Raw genomic sequence first — 15,335 nt, 5'->3', positions numbered from 1 at the left:
TTTGGCTCCTCGGATCATGTCCGAGGAGCGATGGTGTTGTCCTCGGTTACCCGTCGGCGGGTTTTTAGGTGGTGTCCGGCGTATATTCTCCAGGCATTCTCTTTTATCAAGTCTTTTTCAGAAGCTCGATGAGAGAGCCCCCTCCTTTGGTCATATAACATTCTCTTTTATACTAGTCTACGTTTGTTGTCCTACGTCCACGTGTAGGGTCGATCTTTCTAGGACAGCTATCTGTCCCATCAGTCTAATCCCAAAGATTGCTGGAGATGATCCATAATGCCTAAGATCCCGGCCCTGTTAGGGGCAGTGCCATGTCAGGGAAGGGCATTAAAGACAACTTCCCCAGGATATTTTCTGATCTTTCTAGCTTACTCGTATTCCATTACTATCCCTGAGGTTTCGGACCTGCCGAGGACGAAACCGTCCTCGGCTATGTCTTCGGGCTATTTTTATGTTTCCTAATTTCGAGCTTGGGCCCTGGCCTCCTTCAATTTAAGACCGGTGGGCTTCCCATAAGCGTGTGGGCCGGACCCATAAATTATTGGACCCCACAAGTTTATTTACAAACACATTATTATATTTGAGCTAGACTTGTTTATTAAACCTAAACGTAGACTTGAACTTGATTTGTTTAATAAATAATTAAACTAACATAAACACATTTTCATCCCTACAGAGAAGTCTCCTCACAAGAGTTCTTCCAATCTTTTAAGATTGTATGTTTATTGTGCATGCCATATCATCCCAAAAAATCAACAAATAAACAGTTTGGATCCTTGTATTATAACTGTTAAAAAAGAAAAAAAAAATAGTAAACGTAAAAAAAAAAAGGGCTAACAAGTTTGGTAAAAGTTGATTGTCGAAATGTAATTAATGTTAGAAAGATTACTATAGTTTGGACAAGTGAGGTTTTTAATTCAAATAGTTAAAGTGATTGTATCACATAATCAATGTATATTTTCCTTGTCTTCATATATTTAATCTTGATTCAATACGCAGTAAATATAATACTTACATGAACATGAATAGTAACTTTGATAAGCATCAAATCGTGTTTATTGTTCTCTACTCCACGTGAGCAACCATTATGGTTGATCGAGTTCCTTGAAACGCTTTAACGCAGATTGCTCAAAACGCCGAAACGGAGTGCAAGACTCTTCACTTTCTTCTTCAATAAAATCTACTAAATTATCGTTGTTGAGATCCACGACTTGGTCGCTCCTGCTGGCATCAGCCACGAAGGCATTCAATTCATCAACAGGCCACTCAAAATCCTTGACCATGACCAATTTCTTCTTCATCTCTGGAAGTAATGGAACCTTCTGCTTCTTTACGCGACCGATCTTGGAGGAGATCGCAGAGAGAAGAACCGGATCCAAGTAATCCTCAAGCTGCTTCTTCTTGCTGATTGAAACACCGATAAGAGTTGAATTGAACAAGCAAAATTAATTGAAATTTAAAGAAATTAATTAAGCAATTGTGAGAGAGAGAGAGTACGGGGATGAGATTGGAGGAGAGTGGAGAGAGGAAGGTCGAATGAGGCGTTTCTGAATGTCTTGGACGGTGGCGATGAGAGGACTCGATTCTTGATCTCTGCTTCCCTGCATCGTTGTTTTTTTTCCCGCCTTTTGTTTCTGACCCAATTATGAACTACGCAGGTGTGTTTGTGGTTATGCTCTGTGGAGTTGTGGTGCATTTGTTTTTTCATTTTTCACGCACTATTGATTATATATGGTGCACCCAACGTGGTCCCATTCCCACTTGGTAGCTTCTTGGGCACGATGGTGCGCCTGTATCACAGCCGGACATGATAATTTTGGCTTTTGTTTTAGCACACTCTTAGAATTTAAGATCTATTTAAATACTGTTTATTTTGTTGAAAACTGAAAATTTATTGTTAAAAATACTGTAACAAAATATTTTTTATTGTTGAAAATACTACTCACACGTTTTTCATCACATGACTGGTCCATGAACAGTGCCATGGGACCAGCCAAAAAAAACACAACAAGAAACTGGAGATGTAATTAAGAAATTGTCATGTCCTTACCTAATTGGACACACAAGAAATAAAAGTTAACCGAATGACTAATATCGCTCTTTTATTTATTTATTTATTTAATTTGATGGACTAATGACATTCATTAAAAAAAGAAACTTGAGGAACCATTAACACTCATTTAAAATTTAAAAGATTAAAAATGCTGGAGATGTAAACTTTGTGGTATGTTTGGCTGGATGAAAAAAAAGGGGAAGATAGAATTGGAGAAAGAAAAATGAGAATTTTCCTCTGTTTAGTATGGTTGAAATGAGGTAGAATAGACTCCCCTTTTTCTATCCTCCCAAATGGGAAGAAAAAGTGGGAGAGAAAATGTTTCTTACATGAAATTTACATATTTTGTCCATTCTAATTACAATATTTGCTATTCTCATATAAGTCATATTTGTGGATTGGATGACTGACTTGTCTTATACTAACATTGCTCATTCATCTCTTATTTTAGATTGCAGGGATTTGGTGAGGCAAATTCCAAGTGTGAAAATCAACCATTACTTTAGGGAAGTTAATCAATGTGTGCTGATTGCTGACTGGTTGGCAAATATAGAAATTACCTTACCGCATGGATTTTGTAATTTACGATACGCCTCGCATGGAGATCAATTTGCTTTTACTTTATGACTATATTTGTATTATGAGAGGTGTTATAATAACTCTTACTTTGTTACTTAGTTTATTTTTTTATTTTTTATTTATATCAGATGCCTTCTTTAAACCAAAAAGAAAAGAAAAGAGAAAAAGAATAAAAGTCATATAACAATACATTTAGTAAATTACATTTTCTATACTATACTTCAAACACACAAGAAAATGAAAATGTGTATGAGTGTAGGAGGGATAGAGACCAGAGAGGATTCTCTCTGGTCTCTATCCCTCCTACACTCACACATTATCATTCTCCCAACAACCAAAACAATGTATTTCCGCCCATAATTAATTCTAATGTTTCCAGGGGTCCCCTGGCCACTATAAGGGTCCTAGATAGTGTGATATACCGAACTTGATTTAAATTCAGTTAGCCTAGCTCTCCCAACTGTAAACGGTCAACTATCCCCCATACCCCATTAAAGTCTCAACGAGCCCTTTAAAAGCTCCCACCCCATTCTTGAAAGTATCACCAACAAAACCAAAATCAAAATCAAAATCAAAATCGATTACTTTTATTGCATTGCAAATTGCAATTCCCAAATCCCAAGCAAGCATGAAGGTCACTGTTATCACTCGGAGCGGTAGAGAAATCATCAAAGGCGGCCTCGACCTCAATCACTCTGTACCATTTCTTCATTTCCCTTTCATTTTGCAAATTTAGTACTGTAGTTTGATAAGCTAATTATTTATTATTGCATTGCATTGCATTTTAAGGTTTTCTCAGGAACCAAACATAGACTAATTTCTCTTTTCTGTTGCTCTGCACTGCAGGCTACGGTGAGTGATCTGCAGGAGGCTATACATCGACGATGTAAGTTCTGAAAAACATATGTGTGTTTGTTGTTTCTGTTGTTGATGACTAGATGTTTGTTCTATATTTATCAGCTGTCATTGATGTTACTGATCTTAGAGTATATGTAAGAATTTCCATGAATATTTCAATTCCCAGAAATTGCAGGAATTGTAATTCTTATCATCGATTAGGTAGGAAATTTTAATTCTTCCATATCTTGTATTTGTAAAATTACTAATATGAGACTTATAAATTCTTGTTTTTCAACTTTATCTCACCCTTAAAAACTATTATATATACAGTTAATTTTAGAAAATGAAATGAATTTTTTGATCCAAATAATGAGTTTATCATTTAAAGAAGTTGTCCATAATGGTTAAATTATTACTAATGAAGTTTGTAAAAAATGATCATAAACAATTATATAATTTTAAATCTAGTATTGTCTAAAATGTGATATAAACTCAAATTCTCCATATATCTGAACAAGTGTTCTTCAGAGCGTTTGATATGTCAAACTGTATGCTAATTTGTGATCTGTTTAGCCGTTTGGAGTCAGATATTTCCTTAAAAGAACATCGATATACTTAATTGATGATATCTACACATTTTTACCTTTTCTGCAGAATTATCAAAATATTTTGTTAAACAGATAAACGAAGATTTAGGAAATCATTCCATTTGTTTTAGGTTGGATCACTTCCTTATATTTTTTAGTTATCAGTTCATATTGATTACATGCTGGCTCGACAATTTCTATCGATATGTTGATAACTTATTGGTTTTGAAATTATGTATCACATTGTTTGTTTTCCTCTTAAGTTCTGGAAATTCTTAGCTGGAGTTATTTTGACTCTGGGTTGGGGCCCTTTTTTGCTAATGAAGGTCCATAATTGGTGTTTGGATTACATTTGTTAAGAAAATTGAAACTAATTTGATATTTGATCTTTTTTTTTTTATTGCTATTAGTTTCTCCCATTTAATAGAGATGTTGGTTATTAATTTTATAGTTAATTTTCCTTATTTCAGAAACCTTATACAACTACATTTTCATGTTCAACAGGCAAAAAATACTATCCTTCAAGACAGCGTATTACTCTACCCGTCCAACCTGGATCCAAAGAAAGACCTGTTGTTCTGAATCCCAAAAAAAAAATTGAAGATTACTACGATGGAAAATCAGATCACTTGACTGTAATATTCAAAGACCTGGGTCCACAGGTCTCCTACCGTACACTCTTCTTCTGGGAGTATTTGGGGCCTTTGATAATCTATCCAATATTCTACTACTTTCCAGTATATCAGTACTTTGGTTATGGAGGGGAGCGTACCATCCACCCGGTTCAAACATATGCCTTGTACTACTGGTGCTTCCATTACTTCAAACGTATTATGGAAACTTTTTTTGTGCATAGGTTTAGCCATGCAACTTCACCTCTATCCAATGTGTTTCGGAACTGTGCATATTATTGGACTTTTGGCTCACTCATTGCATACTATGTTAACCACCCATTATACACCCCAGTGAGCGACCTACAGATGAAGATTGGGTTTGGATTTGGGTTAATATGTCAAATTGCAAACTTCTATTGCCATCTTATTCTGAAAAGCCTTCGCAGCCCTGATGGAAGTGGGGGATATCAAATCCCACATGGGTTTTTGTTCAATATTTTGACCTGTGCAAATTACACCACTGAGATTTATCAGTGGCTGGGCTTTAATATTGCAACACAAACTGTTGCTGGTTCTGTATTCCTTGTGGTGGCTGCTTTTATAATGACTAATTGGGCCCTCGCAAAGCACCGTCGCTTGAAGAAGGTAAATACTAGTTGCCTTTGCTCAGATAAAGGAACTGTTTGATCATTTATATTGTTGGTCAATGCGCCTTATATTAATCTAGATTCTTGTGGGAACCATTCAAATCTTGGTATTCCTGAGAGTAGCTTTTGACCTTCAGTTGATACAATCTATGTTAAGCAAATTTAGCAGAGTTGTTCCTGTGTAGCTTTAGGATAGAGGCTAAATTATGATGTCTACTGCCAAGATAATATGGGAACTTGATCAACTATAGAATACCCTAAGCAGATGTCTGTGCTTATCTCATTATTTTTATTTTATTTCTGTTTAGTTTTACGTGTCAAATGTTCCTTAGGCCCATCCCTCTTTGGAATAATTGATGTTAAATCTCTGTTATCCAGAACTGCAATATGCAAACATTGAACTTGCATGATTGATTCTATTGTTTTGTAACTACAATTTTGAATCATCTTTTCTCATTATGGACGCTTCTTAATCTGCAGCTTTTTGATGGGAAGGAAGGAAGGCCAAAATATCCACGGCGATGGGTGATTCTGCCTCCATTTCTGTAAAAATTAAAGAATACTTACCATAATTGGACCACAGGTAATGGTGTTATTTTAAGAATGTTCAAGGACACAATCTTTTTTTTTTGGGTAATCATTCCGTCCAAAGTCATTTCCTTAGTCTGATTTATTTATTAGACAATTGAAAAATGTAAGTAGAGCCATAGGAATGATTAACTATGGCTGGACCTCCTTTTCATAAAAATTGTGATGAGCTCTTAATGTTCAATTTTGTTGTTTTGGAGGATTCTTTCTGTATTGTTGAGAATGTATTGGTGCTACTTATATTTAACTATCTATATGCACATTCTGACTTCTAATAACAGAATGTGCAACCCAAGTTCCACAAGCTAGGTTAGAAGTATGGAAAATTCATTAAACTTGAGAGTTTCTTTGGGTTTTGGGTTTTGTTTGAGTGTTTGTTGATTTAGTGCTACTGTTATCTATGCTAATTTATAAAGCCTGAACCTTTGGTTAGTCTCTCACCAAATGTAATATTTCCGAAGGAAAAGAAACTATGTCTGGAATTGATTTACACTCATGGATAACTATACAACCATACCAACAACTAAGTCTTAGTCCCAAAACTTTGGGGTTGGCTCTAGAGCCTCAACAAACTAGTCAGTGCTAGTATAGTTTGAGGTTTCTCTATGTTTTTGGGTATTTCTTTCACTATGGTCAACCATTTATTTATAAGTGTTTTTAATCTCTGCGATAAAGCAAGGAGTGATTTAAGAGGTTTTAGAAGATGGAAGTTATCTCCATGTAGGAAGGAGAGGGAAGATAGAAGCACATAGATTGGCAAGGCATGCCCAACATATGGAAGATGCTTGTGCTTTCATAGAAGATGTACCAATTCTTCCGGAAAACCATATCTCTTCTGATGTAATACAAATCAAATGAATATAAAATCTATCTTCTTCTATTAATAAAAACTTAAAATAAAGGATGTTGATCATAGTAGATACCATACCCCAGAGTTACCATAGATGAAAAATAGATGAGAACCACTAAATAAAACTTTAGGACCAACTCTCATGGTCCTCTTTCTCTCTCTCTCCAACTTGGTCAAAAGCTTCAAGAAATATCTTGCAATAAAAATGCTCACCTGTCGCATGGATTGTAGGAATGAAAGAAATGCTGTCATCTTCCAACTGACAAACAACCTCCGATTTCATTTTTAGTCAAGGTTAAACGGCAAACTTTGAATGTTGTTTCACAATCGGAACAATGGTTCAACTGCTTTGGATTTAAAAAGATGAGCAGATACCTAGATGAATGTCGTTTTTTTTTTAACCTTTATGACAAATCGTTTACACTTCCAGCAGGAAAATTTCTACAGAAATATGGCATGAAAAAAAAATCTAAAAAAGATGACCAGATACCTAAATGAATGTAGTTCTATTTTTTAACCATTATGACAAATCGTTTACACTTCAAACAGGAAAACTTCTACAGAAATATGGCATGAAAAAAAAAAATTCCAAAAACAAACGTTGGATCATCTTTTGGAAGAAATGATTAAATGTCAAACAGTTTATGGAAAACACACTGTAGTTACCAAACAAGGACCATCCTTTTCAACGACAATCATATACAAATAACACAACACCTTTGTTTTAGGTGTATCATATGAATAACTAGTAAATGAAGCTCTTGCAAAGTACAACGATGGAGCTCTACGATTGTCATCAACTTGAACCCACCCTTAATCTTTTGTTGCACCCAATGATTTTTCTTAACCACAAATAGAATCAATGACCTTTTATTATTTTTTCTTTTCTAGCACAAACTCAGTTGTAGAAATTACTAGAATTACTTTGTTGTTTGCAATGATTTTGCAAGTAGACCAAAAGCAATAAGAAAATAACTAACAAAAGAATTATGCAAGTGAACAAAAGTACAAAACCATAAGAAAATGATCTAACCTAGTGTAATATTTAATGCGGACCTGATCTGATGTGTAAACACCAGCCAGATGCTGGCACAGAATCTCCTTTGCATGCACCCTTCTGACAGTACTGATCAAGGAGACCAAAATAGAGTCTATTTTGTGAGGTATGTGATATTCATCAAGATGGAACACTAACACGCATTTATGTAGGATTTGAACTCAGGAACTATCATTCATTGCCATATGTTACATGACATACAATTACATGTGATCATGGCTTCCAATGATATGTAGAAAATCAAAACACCTATGATTTGGAGTAAACACATGTAGGCATCAATTATGTGGGAGTGGATCAGCTATAATTTACAAAAACTATTGTGAGGAACTTTTGGCATATAGAATATTAAATACCAGTCCTGCAGTTTGATTTCACTGGAATGGAGCAACTCCCACTTGCAAGAATTATATTCTCATGTTGCAACGCAGAAGTTTTGCCATAAAAAAGGAATGCTTCTATCTTTACCAATAGAAATCCACTCATGTAGGGCCTCCAAAAATGTTTGTTTGGCGGCCAATCCTACGCGGTAACCCAAAATTTTGGTAAGCCCTGATCTCACCTCCCAATCCTGCTGTCACAATTACTAAGCCCCATGCTGTTGCTTGGGTGGTATGGGTCGCATGGTTATTACCAGCATCAAACCAAGACCAAGATGAAGATGATGGATTGGCAGCAGAAATAGAAGGTGAATCACCGTATCTAAACAAGGCAGAAAGTGAAGTGAATGACTCGCCAATCCCAGAATCTGTACGAGAAACATAAGCAAGCTCTTCTTCTGGCGGACTTGAAACACTCTCTGAAACATTAGTGCTTTTCTTGGGAAGAGGTGGCAAGTGTCTTTTACTGTTTACAAAGTTTTCTTCTTTGGTTGGCGATCCTCCAGCAGAAGGTGTTGGAAGAGATGGCAAGTGTCTTTTACTGCTTGCAGAGTTGTCTTCTTTGGTCGGTGACCCTCCAGAAGAAGGTAGTTGTGAAGTAAGGCGTTTGGATTGTCTTTTAGATTGCACTGACATGGTTGGTGGTTCACCCTTTATGGTACCTGGCCATGGGATTGCTACTGAAACATCCTTACACTGAAAGTGCTCGTGTGATTGGGTGACTACATTTTTGGGTTTTCCTGTCCCAGCATTTCTGGGCTCTTCATGCTTCCAAACATAAACTTGAGAATCTTCACTTGCAGTAACGATATATTTCCCATCTTGACTAAAAGAAGCTGAAATTTGGCTGCTTGTATTTCGAAAACCTGCTATATATCCAACCAACAAAGCCATTAACATAACCAGAAAAAGGTTAAAACACACCAGCTAAAAGGTAGAGACTTCTGCTCCTATGATTATGAAGATACCTTTGAATTTTTGAGTGACATCGGGACCATCCAAAATTCTAATCCGGGAATCAGCTGAAGTAACAAGCACTTGAGATGGATTTCCTGGTGCAAACTGTTCATAAACAAAGTTACTTGCCTCTTAGGCACACAGCATCACAAGAAAACAAAAAGGGAACAGAGCTAGAAACTGAAAGTAGAATTACCTGGAACCCAGTAATCTTTTTAGCTTGAGATTTCTTCTTTGTTTGAATATCAATCTGGCATATTTGATCTAATTTACAATCTAGGTCAACAGGTACAGTGGAATCAACATATAGGCTTTGGTTTTTAGATGATTATATTAGAAAGTAGAATAATGTTCAACATGGGTTCAATTGAATTCTTAGCATATATGTATAAAACAGAAACAACTAAAGGAACTCCTACCTTCTGTGCTGTACATGCGAATAATTCCTTTGTGTGAACCAATGATGGCACCCTACAGTTTCCAAAACATAAATTTTCACTAAAGGAATAAAGCCATGCCTATTGTATTTGGAAACAAAAGCTTTTGATTGTGATATTTACTAAGTTGATCCTATTTTACTGAGATTCGGTTAAACTGAAGTGAGCTTCCCTCCGAAAATTATAACTTTATTCAAGAGTATGAGACACAAAACATCCTGAAAAATTCAATTTAACTGGACCTGGCCGTCAGGGGTGTAAGATGCTGCAGTAACCATTTCATGAAAGTCAATCCAGTCCACAACGTGCCGTTCAGGTATGTTCCATATTCGAACCTTTGCATCAAGTGAGCCACTGATGAAATGGTTGTCGTCAATAGGATTGAACTGTATGCAAGTTACTGCAAAACCAAAATTCCCATGTCAAAAGAGTCCTCATAAAAATAAACTTACTTTTTCAAAAACAACAAAAAAAATCAGCAAAAAACCAAATAAACTGATGCCAAACAAACCCTATGTTAGACTCAAAATAGACATAGTAAGAAATCTAAGAAAAGAATACCAATGTTTGACCAAAATGAAGTCAAGATAGTATTGGAAACATGGTTAGACATCTCACCATAGTCGTTGTGGGCAAACACCTTTAGACAGCTCTTGCTTTCCATGTCCCATAACCTGACAGTTTTGTCCATTGAAGATGAAAGCAACAGCTGCAAATCCATTCCAATTGGACCTGGTTATATTAAATCTCTGTATGACTATGTATATAGGAAATGTGAAGAAAAGCTATCTATACAAATACAATGAAAACAATCAATTAAGTTCTCTTTACAAAAAATGCTGAATTTCTTGAGATTTGTTTGTACATATACTACTACTACATGAAGGGTGAGAAGCAGGCTGACCTGAGATTTGGACCAGGACAGGTCCAAAACATCATCCAGATGACCTTGGAAGGAGCAGACAGGTTTTTCCAAGAACGAGAACACAGTTTCCGGAACATAAACATAGTCTGGAGCTGAGTTCCCTTTTCTTGTACTAGACTTTCCTCGTCTCTTCTTCTCTGATGGTAATGGCGTGACCTCTCCAATCCCAGGTCTATCCAGAGAACTGGAAGCGCACAACGACAGTTGGAAAGGTGATATATTAGGACTCATACTCCCTTCCTCCCCTGACCTCAATGACATGACCTCACATTCCTGCACTTCCCACACATGAATTACTCTGTCTTCCCCTGCACTTGCAAGAAACCGCCCATCTTGACTGAACTTAATGCACCAAATCGACCCTTCATGACCCTGAATTTCTTGACACAAATGCAAAGCAGATAACTCCTTAAACGACTTCCCGCTCTGCCGGACTTTTGTCCATTCCGACGACGATGAATTCTTGATCGGTTTCTGCTCTACAACAGGTGAAGAAACCTGCGAAAGCTCTCTCTCCTTTTCACCCATTAGTCCACTCATCGAATTGGCCAAACCTTTCACATTCTTCAACAAAGCGGCACCTCCTTTCTTGCTCATCCTCAAACTCCTGGAAAAATAAGAATTTGCACTCACTTTCCTATCGATGATCTCGTTCCTCCTGGACACATTTTCTCGACGCATTAGCTCCTTAACAACCGGCGAATACCCAACACATTTCTCGAACTCTTCCATAGTCATCTTCTTCCCAGTTTGAAGATCACTCAACCTATTCCACATCCCATCTTCACCATATTCACTCACTACAAACTCCTTCCCTGTATCCAAACTCTTGATCAGAAAGAAAGCCCCCAACCTTCCCTTCGAAGACAATTCCGACGACAACGCGCTGCTGTGTCGTATCGATCGCCTCCGTCCCAGTCTGGATCGAGCTTCGTTAGGAGAGATTGAATCCGTATAGGTACATATCCGAGCATGTTGGGCTAATATCATGGAGTACGTTCTCGTGAGACGTTGCCTCGATATTGTACCAATTAGCTCCTCTTTCCTACGCGTGGATAGCGAAAACGAATCGCTTTGAATGTCTCCCTCTGAGCGCGAGCGTACGAGGACGATTGGACATTGAGAAGGCGAATGTGGAAGCGTCGTAGAAACAACATTGTCTTCTTCTTGTTCTTGTTCTTGTTCTTGTTTATGTTGTGGTTTGGGTGGTTCTTTTTTCGGAGAAGAAACATGATCGTGATCGTTTGTGTCGACTTTTTTATTGGAAACCACGTGACTAAAGCTGAGGGTTTTGCTGTCGCTGTTGTTGTTGGGGGTGGTGGTGGTGATGGTGGCGGTGGCGGTGGCGGCTAAGCCCATGCCTTGGAGGAGGCGTTTCCGACGTTCATTGATGGAACCTGGTGTTGACATCCAGACATCATAATTGGGCGGCGAATTTATGAAGGAGGAGGAGGAAGGGGAGTCAAAGTGGCTGAGTTTGGTGGAGCGGAGGGAGGAGACGGCGGAGGCGAATGACATACGGCTGCTTTCGAAATCGTCATCTTCCTCGTCGGAGGAGGAGCTGCAGCATGCGGCGGTGAGGTTGATGGAAACGGCAGAGGAGAAGGAGAGGCGGTTGTAGGACTCGAAGAATTGATCATCGTCGTCATTGTCGCCCAGACCGTCCCAGTTCATGGTAAGCGTTTTTCTACGTTCCATTTTTATTTTTTTATTTTTTTTGGGTGCAATGTGAGGGAAACATGTTTTTGTTTTTATTTTTGTTGTTTTTGTTTTTGTTTTTGGTTTTGGGTTTGGTTTTTTGGGTGAAAGGAATTAGTAGGAGGAAGAGGAAGAGAGAAAAAGAAGGGGGTAAGGGTGGTCAGTGGTGGTTGTTACCGTTATGGTTTTGGTTTGGTATGGTATTTGGGGGATTTTGATGGTAGGAAAAGAAACGGTCAAAGAGGGTTTTTTATTTTTATTTTTATTATTATTTTATTTTCATTTCATTGCTTATATGACATGACATCTCTTCACGTCTGTTATCTTCTGTTGGGGCTGTCAACTCAACACCATTACTGCAATTGGCACGTTATTTTATTCTGTTTTTGCATTCAAGTCCTTGTCTTGGCACTCTGTCCTGCATGTTTATATTTTTTTTTTTATAAAAAATTCTTAGTCATTAAAATAAATTCATAAAAAAAAAAAACGTTTAAAACATTATAAAAATATATAAAATTTCATAAAATATTAAAATCTAATAGATCAAAGTACAACATGGAATTTTGTTGGAATGATTGGTATTGTTCGTTATTGACCGAAATTTGTATCGAAACATAACAAGGGTTTAATTTGTTGTACTGATTTACATACCAAAACGAACAATTCCGATCGGAACTGAAGGTAATTCAATTTTTTTTTTTAATGAACTCCCCCCATGTCTTATGTTTCTTTTTATAAAACCCCATGTTCAAACCGTGACTTTGGAGAGATAATGCTTTCGTTCACAGCGAGTTGGATGAGGAAGTGTACATGAGATTAATTACATCTTGGATTTTGAAGAAAGTTAAAGGGGAAATCTTCTCAGTTTTGCAAAATCACTAGATCTTTGTATGGCCTTAAACTGGCCTCTCACCATTGGTCCAACAAGTTTTCTTCTACCTTGTTGCAGTGTGAGTTTGCTCGATCAATGTGTGATTACTCATTGTTCACTTGTACACAAGGTTTTATAACTATACTAGTGCATGCTGATGATATTTTAATTACAAGTAATGATCTTCCTTCTATTAACAAATTGAAGGCAGGCATTTCTTGATCAATAGTTCAAATTAGAGGATATTGATGGAGCCAAGTATTTCTTAGGTTTGGAATTAGCTCACTCTTCTATTGGTTACTTGATTTTTCAGTGTAAATATGTCTTGAGAAATGATATATTCACAACATTTTTATAACAAATCCTAAGTGGCAAGTTGTTATTGGTTGTTATTGTTGGTGTAAAAAATTGTAATTTTAGTATTAAGTTCAAATTTAAACTAATAACAATTAACCACCTATAATTTGTTGTGAAAATATTGTAAAAATATTGTATACGTAGTATCTCTCATATGCCTTAGATATTCTATATGATTTAGGCTTTCTTGGTTGTAAGCCTACCCAAACCCCCATGGAACATAATATCAACTTATCTGCCACTGCTGGTCCTTTGCTTGATGATCCACCATTCACAGACAGCTTGTTGGTCGTCTTCTTTATTTGACATTACCATGGCCTGACTTGTCTTATTCCATGAGTCCTTCGCCAATTCATGGTTGAAGCACATGTCCCCCATCTACATGTTGCTCATCAAGTACTCCCATATCTCAAAGGCATTGTGGATTAAGGGTTCTGCTTCCCATCTTCTTGTTTTCCTCATCTTAAATCTTTTACTAATTCTGATTGGGCTAGATGTCCTCATCCTGATGCAGCCAATTGGATATGATTTTTCAAAAACGTCTTTAATATTTCTAGATGACCTCATCCTTTATGTTGTATTTTGTGTAGAATTTAAGTTATTTCACAAGTCCTGATTTGAGTTAATAGTCTTATGTGACATTTTGACTACATGATTGTGGAACTAGGGAGAGTATTTATTGTTGCAAGCTATCACTAGAGAATGTAGTGCTATTTAATAATTATTTGTTGAGTATGGACTAATGTAGATCATCTTTTACTAGTTAATATATATATATATATATATTTTAGCACTCTCTGCAGCCCTATTTTAGGTTTGTTTCTTCATCTACTCTTTCTATTCTCCTATTTATCTTCACTCTAAATCAGTTCCAGCAATCATTGGTTACTGTAGACTGCATCATTTGGTATCAGAGCTATTGGGTTTAAGTGTGATTTATGTGGATATGGCTGGTCGTGGATGTGGTAAACAGCCTATTGGTCATCCAGTGGATCCCAATCCTTGTGCCTTTGATGTTGAGCAATTGAAGAGGCAGATTGAGTTTCTTACCTAGAGAGTAGCAAAGTTAAAAGCTTCAAGATCTTTTGAAGAAGGCGAAGGGTCAGATGGTGACTTTGAGAACCCATTTCATGGTCGTGCTCCTCATAGGCAGCCACCTGTTCGGGATGACAGAAGATGGCAGATGAACATAAAGCTTGAAATACCATAATTGAATGGTAGTTTACAAGCTGAGGAAGTCTTTCATGTGGATTTACTTTATTCATATAATATATACTATTGTGTGGTCGATAGATTATTTTATTGCAAACATATTTGAAGATGGTGAAAAATGCTATAAAGATTAAAGAAGACATTATTATTGATTGGAATTCTCTAAACCAATCTATGACAAGTTCCTTGATGAAGATTATGTTGTGCAAACAACAAGTTGAGGAAGATGACGATGAGGTTTTCTTTGTTCAAATACAAGTTGTTGATTTTACAAAAGAGAATTATTCCAAGGTAAGATTCATTGTTGTAGCCATAGAGCAATAGGTGTCAAATCCACATGTTGATTTTCTTGGAGTTGGCAAATATATATTTCTTGATGATAAATTTGATAGGAATTTTGGTCCGTCAATTGAGATTAAGGATCCTTGTTCTAAAAAGATAAGTGAAGCTTTAATGCTATGTGAATTAAAAGGGAAACAAAATCTAGGATCAATGGATGAATATGCTGATTTGTTCTTAGCAATGGTCTCACATGCTACACTTTGGGAAAAAAAAATTACAAATAAGGATTCATTTAGCAAGGTTTATCATGAACGAGAAAAGATTGACCAATAGCATGTCGATTCCACTTTTATCACTGAAAAAAAAAAGGATGGAAAGGAATGATTGGATATCTAATAGAT

At 36.7% G+C, this 15,335-nt stretch overlaps 2 protein-coding genes across 2 annotated transcripts; one reads left to right on the top strand and one right to left on the bottom strand.

The window, feature by feature from the left end:
* Nucleotides 1–2,998: 2,998 nt before the first annotated feature.
* LOC126691608 (very-long-chain enoyl-CoA reductase-like) lies at nucleotides 2,999–6,155 on the top strand. The gene is made up of 4 exons (XM_050386648.1): nucleotides 2,999–3,329; nucleotides 3,479–3,518; nucleotides 4,564–5,318; nucleotides 5,801–6,155. The coding sequence occupies exons 1-4, from the start codon at nucleotides 3,261–3,263 to the stop codon at nucleotides 5,867–5,869; spliced, it is 933 nt and encodes a 310-aa protein (XP_050242605.1). The 5' UTR covers nucleotides 2,999–3,260; the 3' UTR covers nucleotides 5,870–6,155.
* Nucleotides 6,156–7,765: 1,610 nt separating this feature from the next.
* LOC126691607 (uncharacterized) lies at nucleotides 7,766–12,625 on the bottom strand. The gene is made up of 7 exons (XM_050386647.1): nucleotides 10,494–12,625; nucleotides 10,208–10,298; nucleotides 9,832–9,989; nucleotides 9,572–9,623; nucleotides 9,349–9,428; nucleotides 9,164–9,257; nucleotides 7,766–9,061 (listed from the first exon to the last, which is right to left on the bottom strand). Exons 1-7 carry the CDS (start codon nucleotides 12,210–12,212, stop codon nucleotides 8,298–8,300), a joined length of 2,958 nt encoding a protein of 985 aa, XP_050242604.1. The 5' UTR covers nucleotides 12,213–12,625; the 3' UTR covers nucleotides 7,766–8,297.
* Nucleotides 12,626–15,335: the final 2,710 nt, after the last annotated feature.

The sequence above is a fragment of the Quercus robur genome, chromosome 7 (genome assembly GCF_932294415.1).
Source record: "Quercus robur chromosome 7, dhQueRobu3.1, whole genome shotgun sequence".
Classification (NCBI taxonomy): domain Eukaryota; kingdom Viridiplantae; phylum Streptophyta; class Magnoliopsida; order Fagales; family Fagaceae; genus Quercus; species Quercus robur.
The sequence above is the reverse complement of the archived record's forward strand: the minus strand, read 5'-3'. Positions and strand labels throughout refer to the sequence as shown.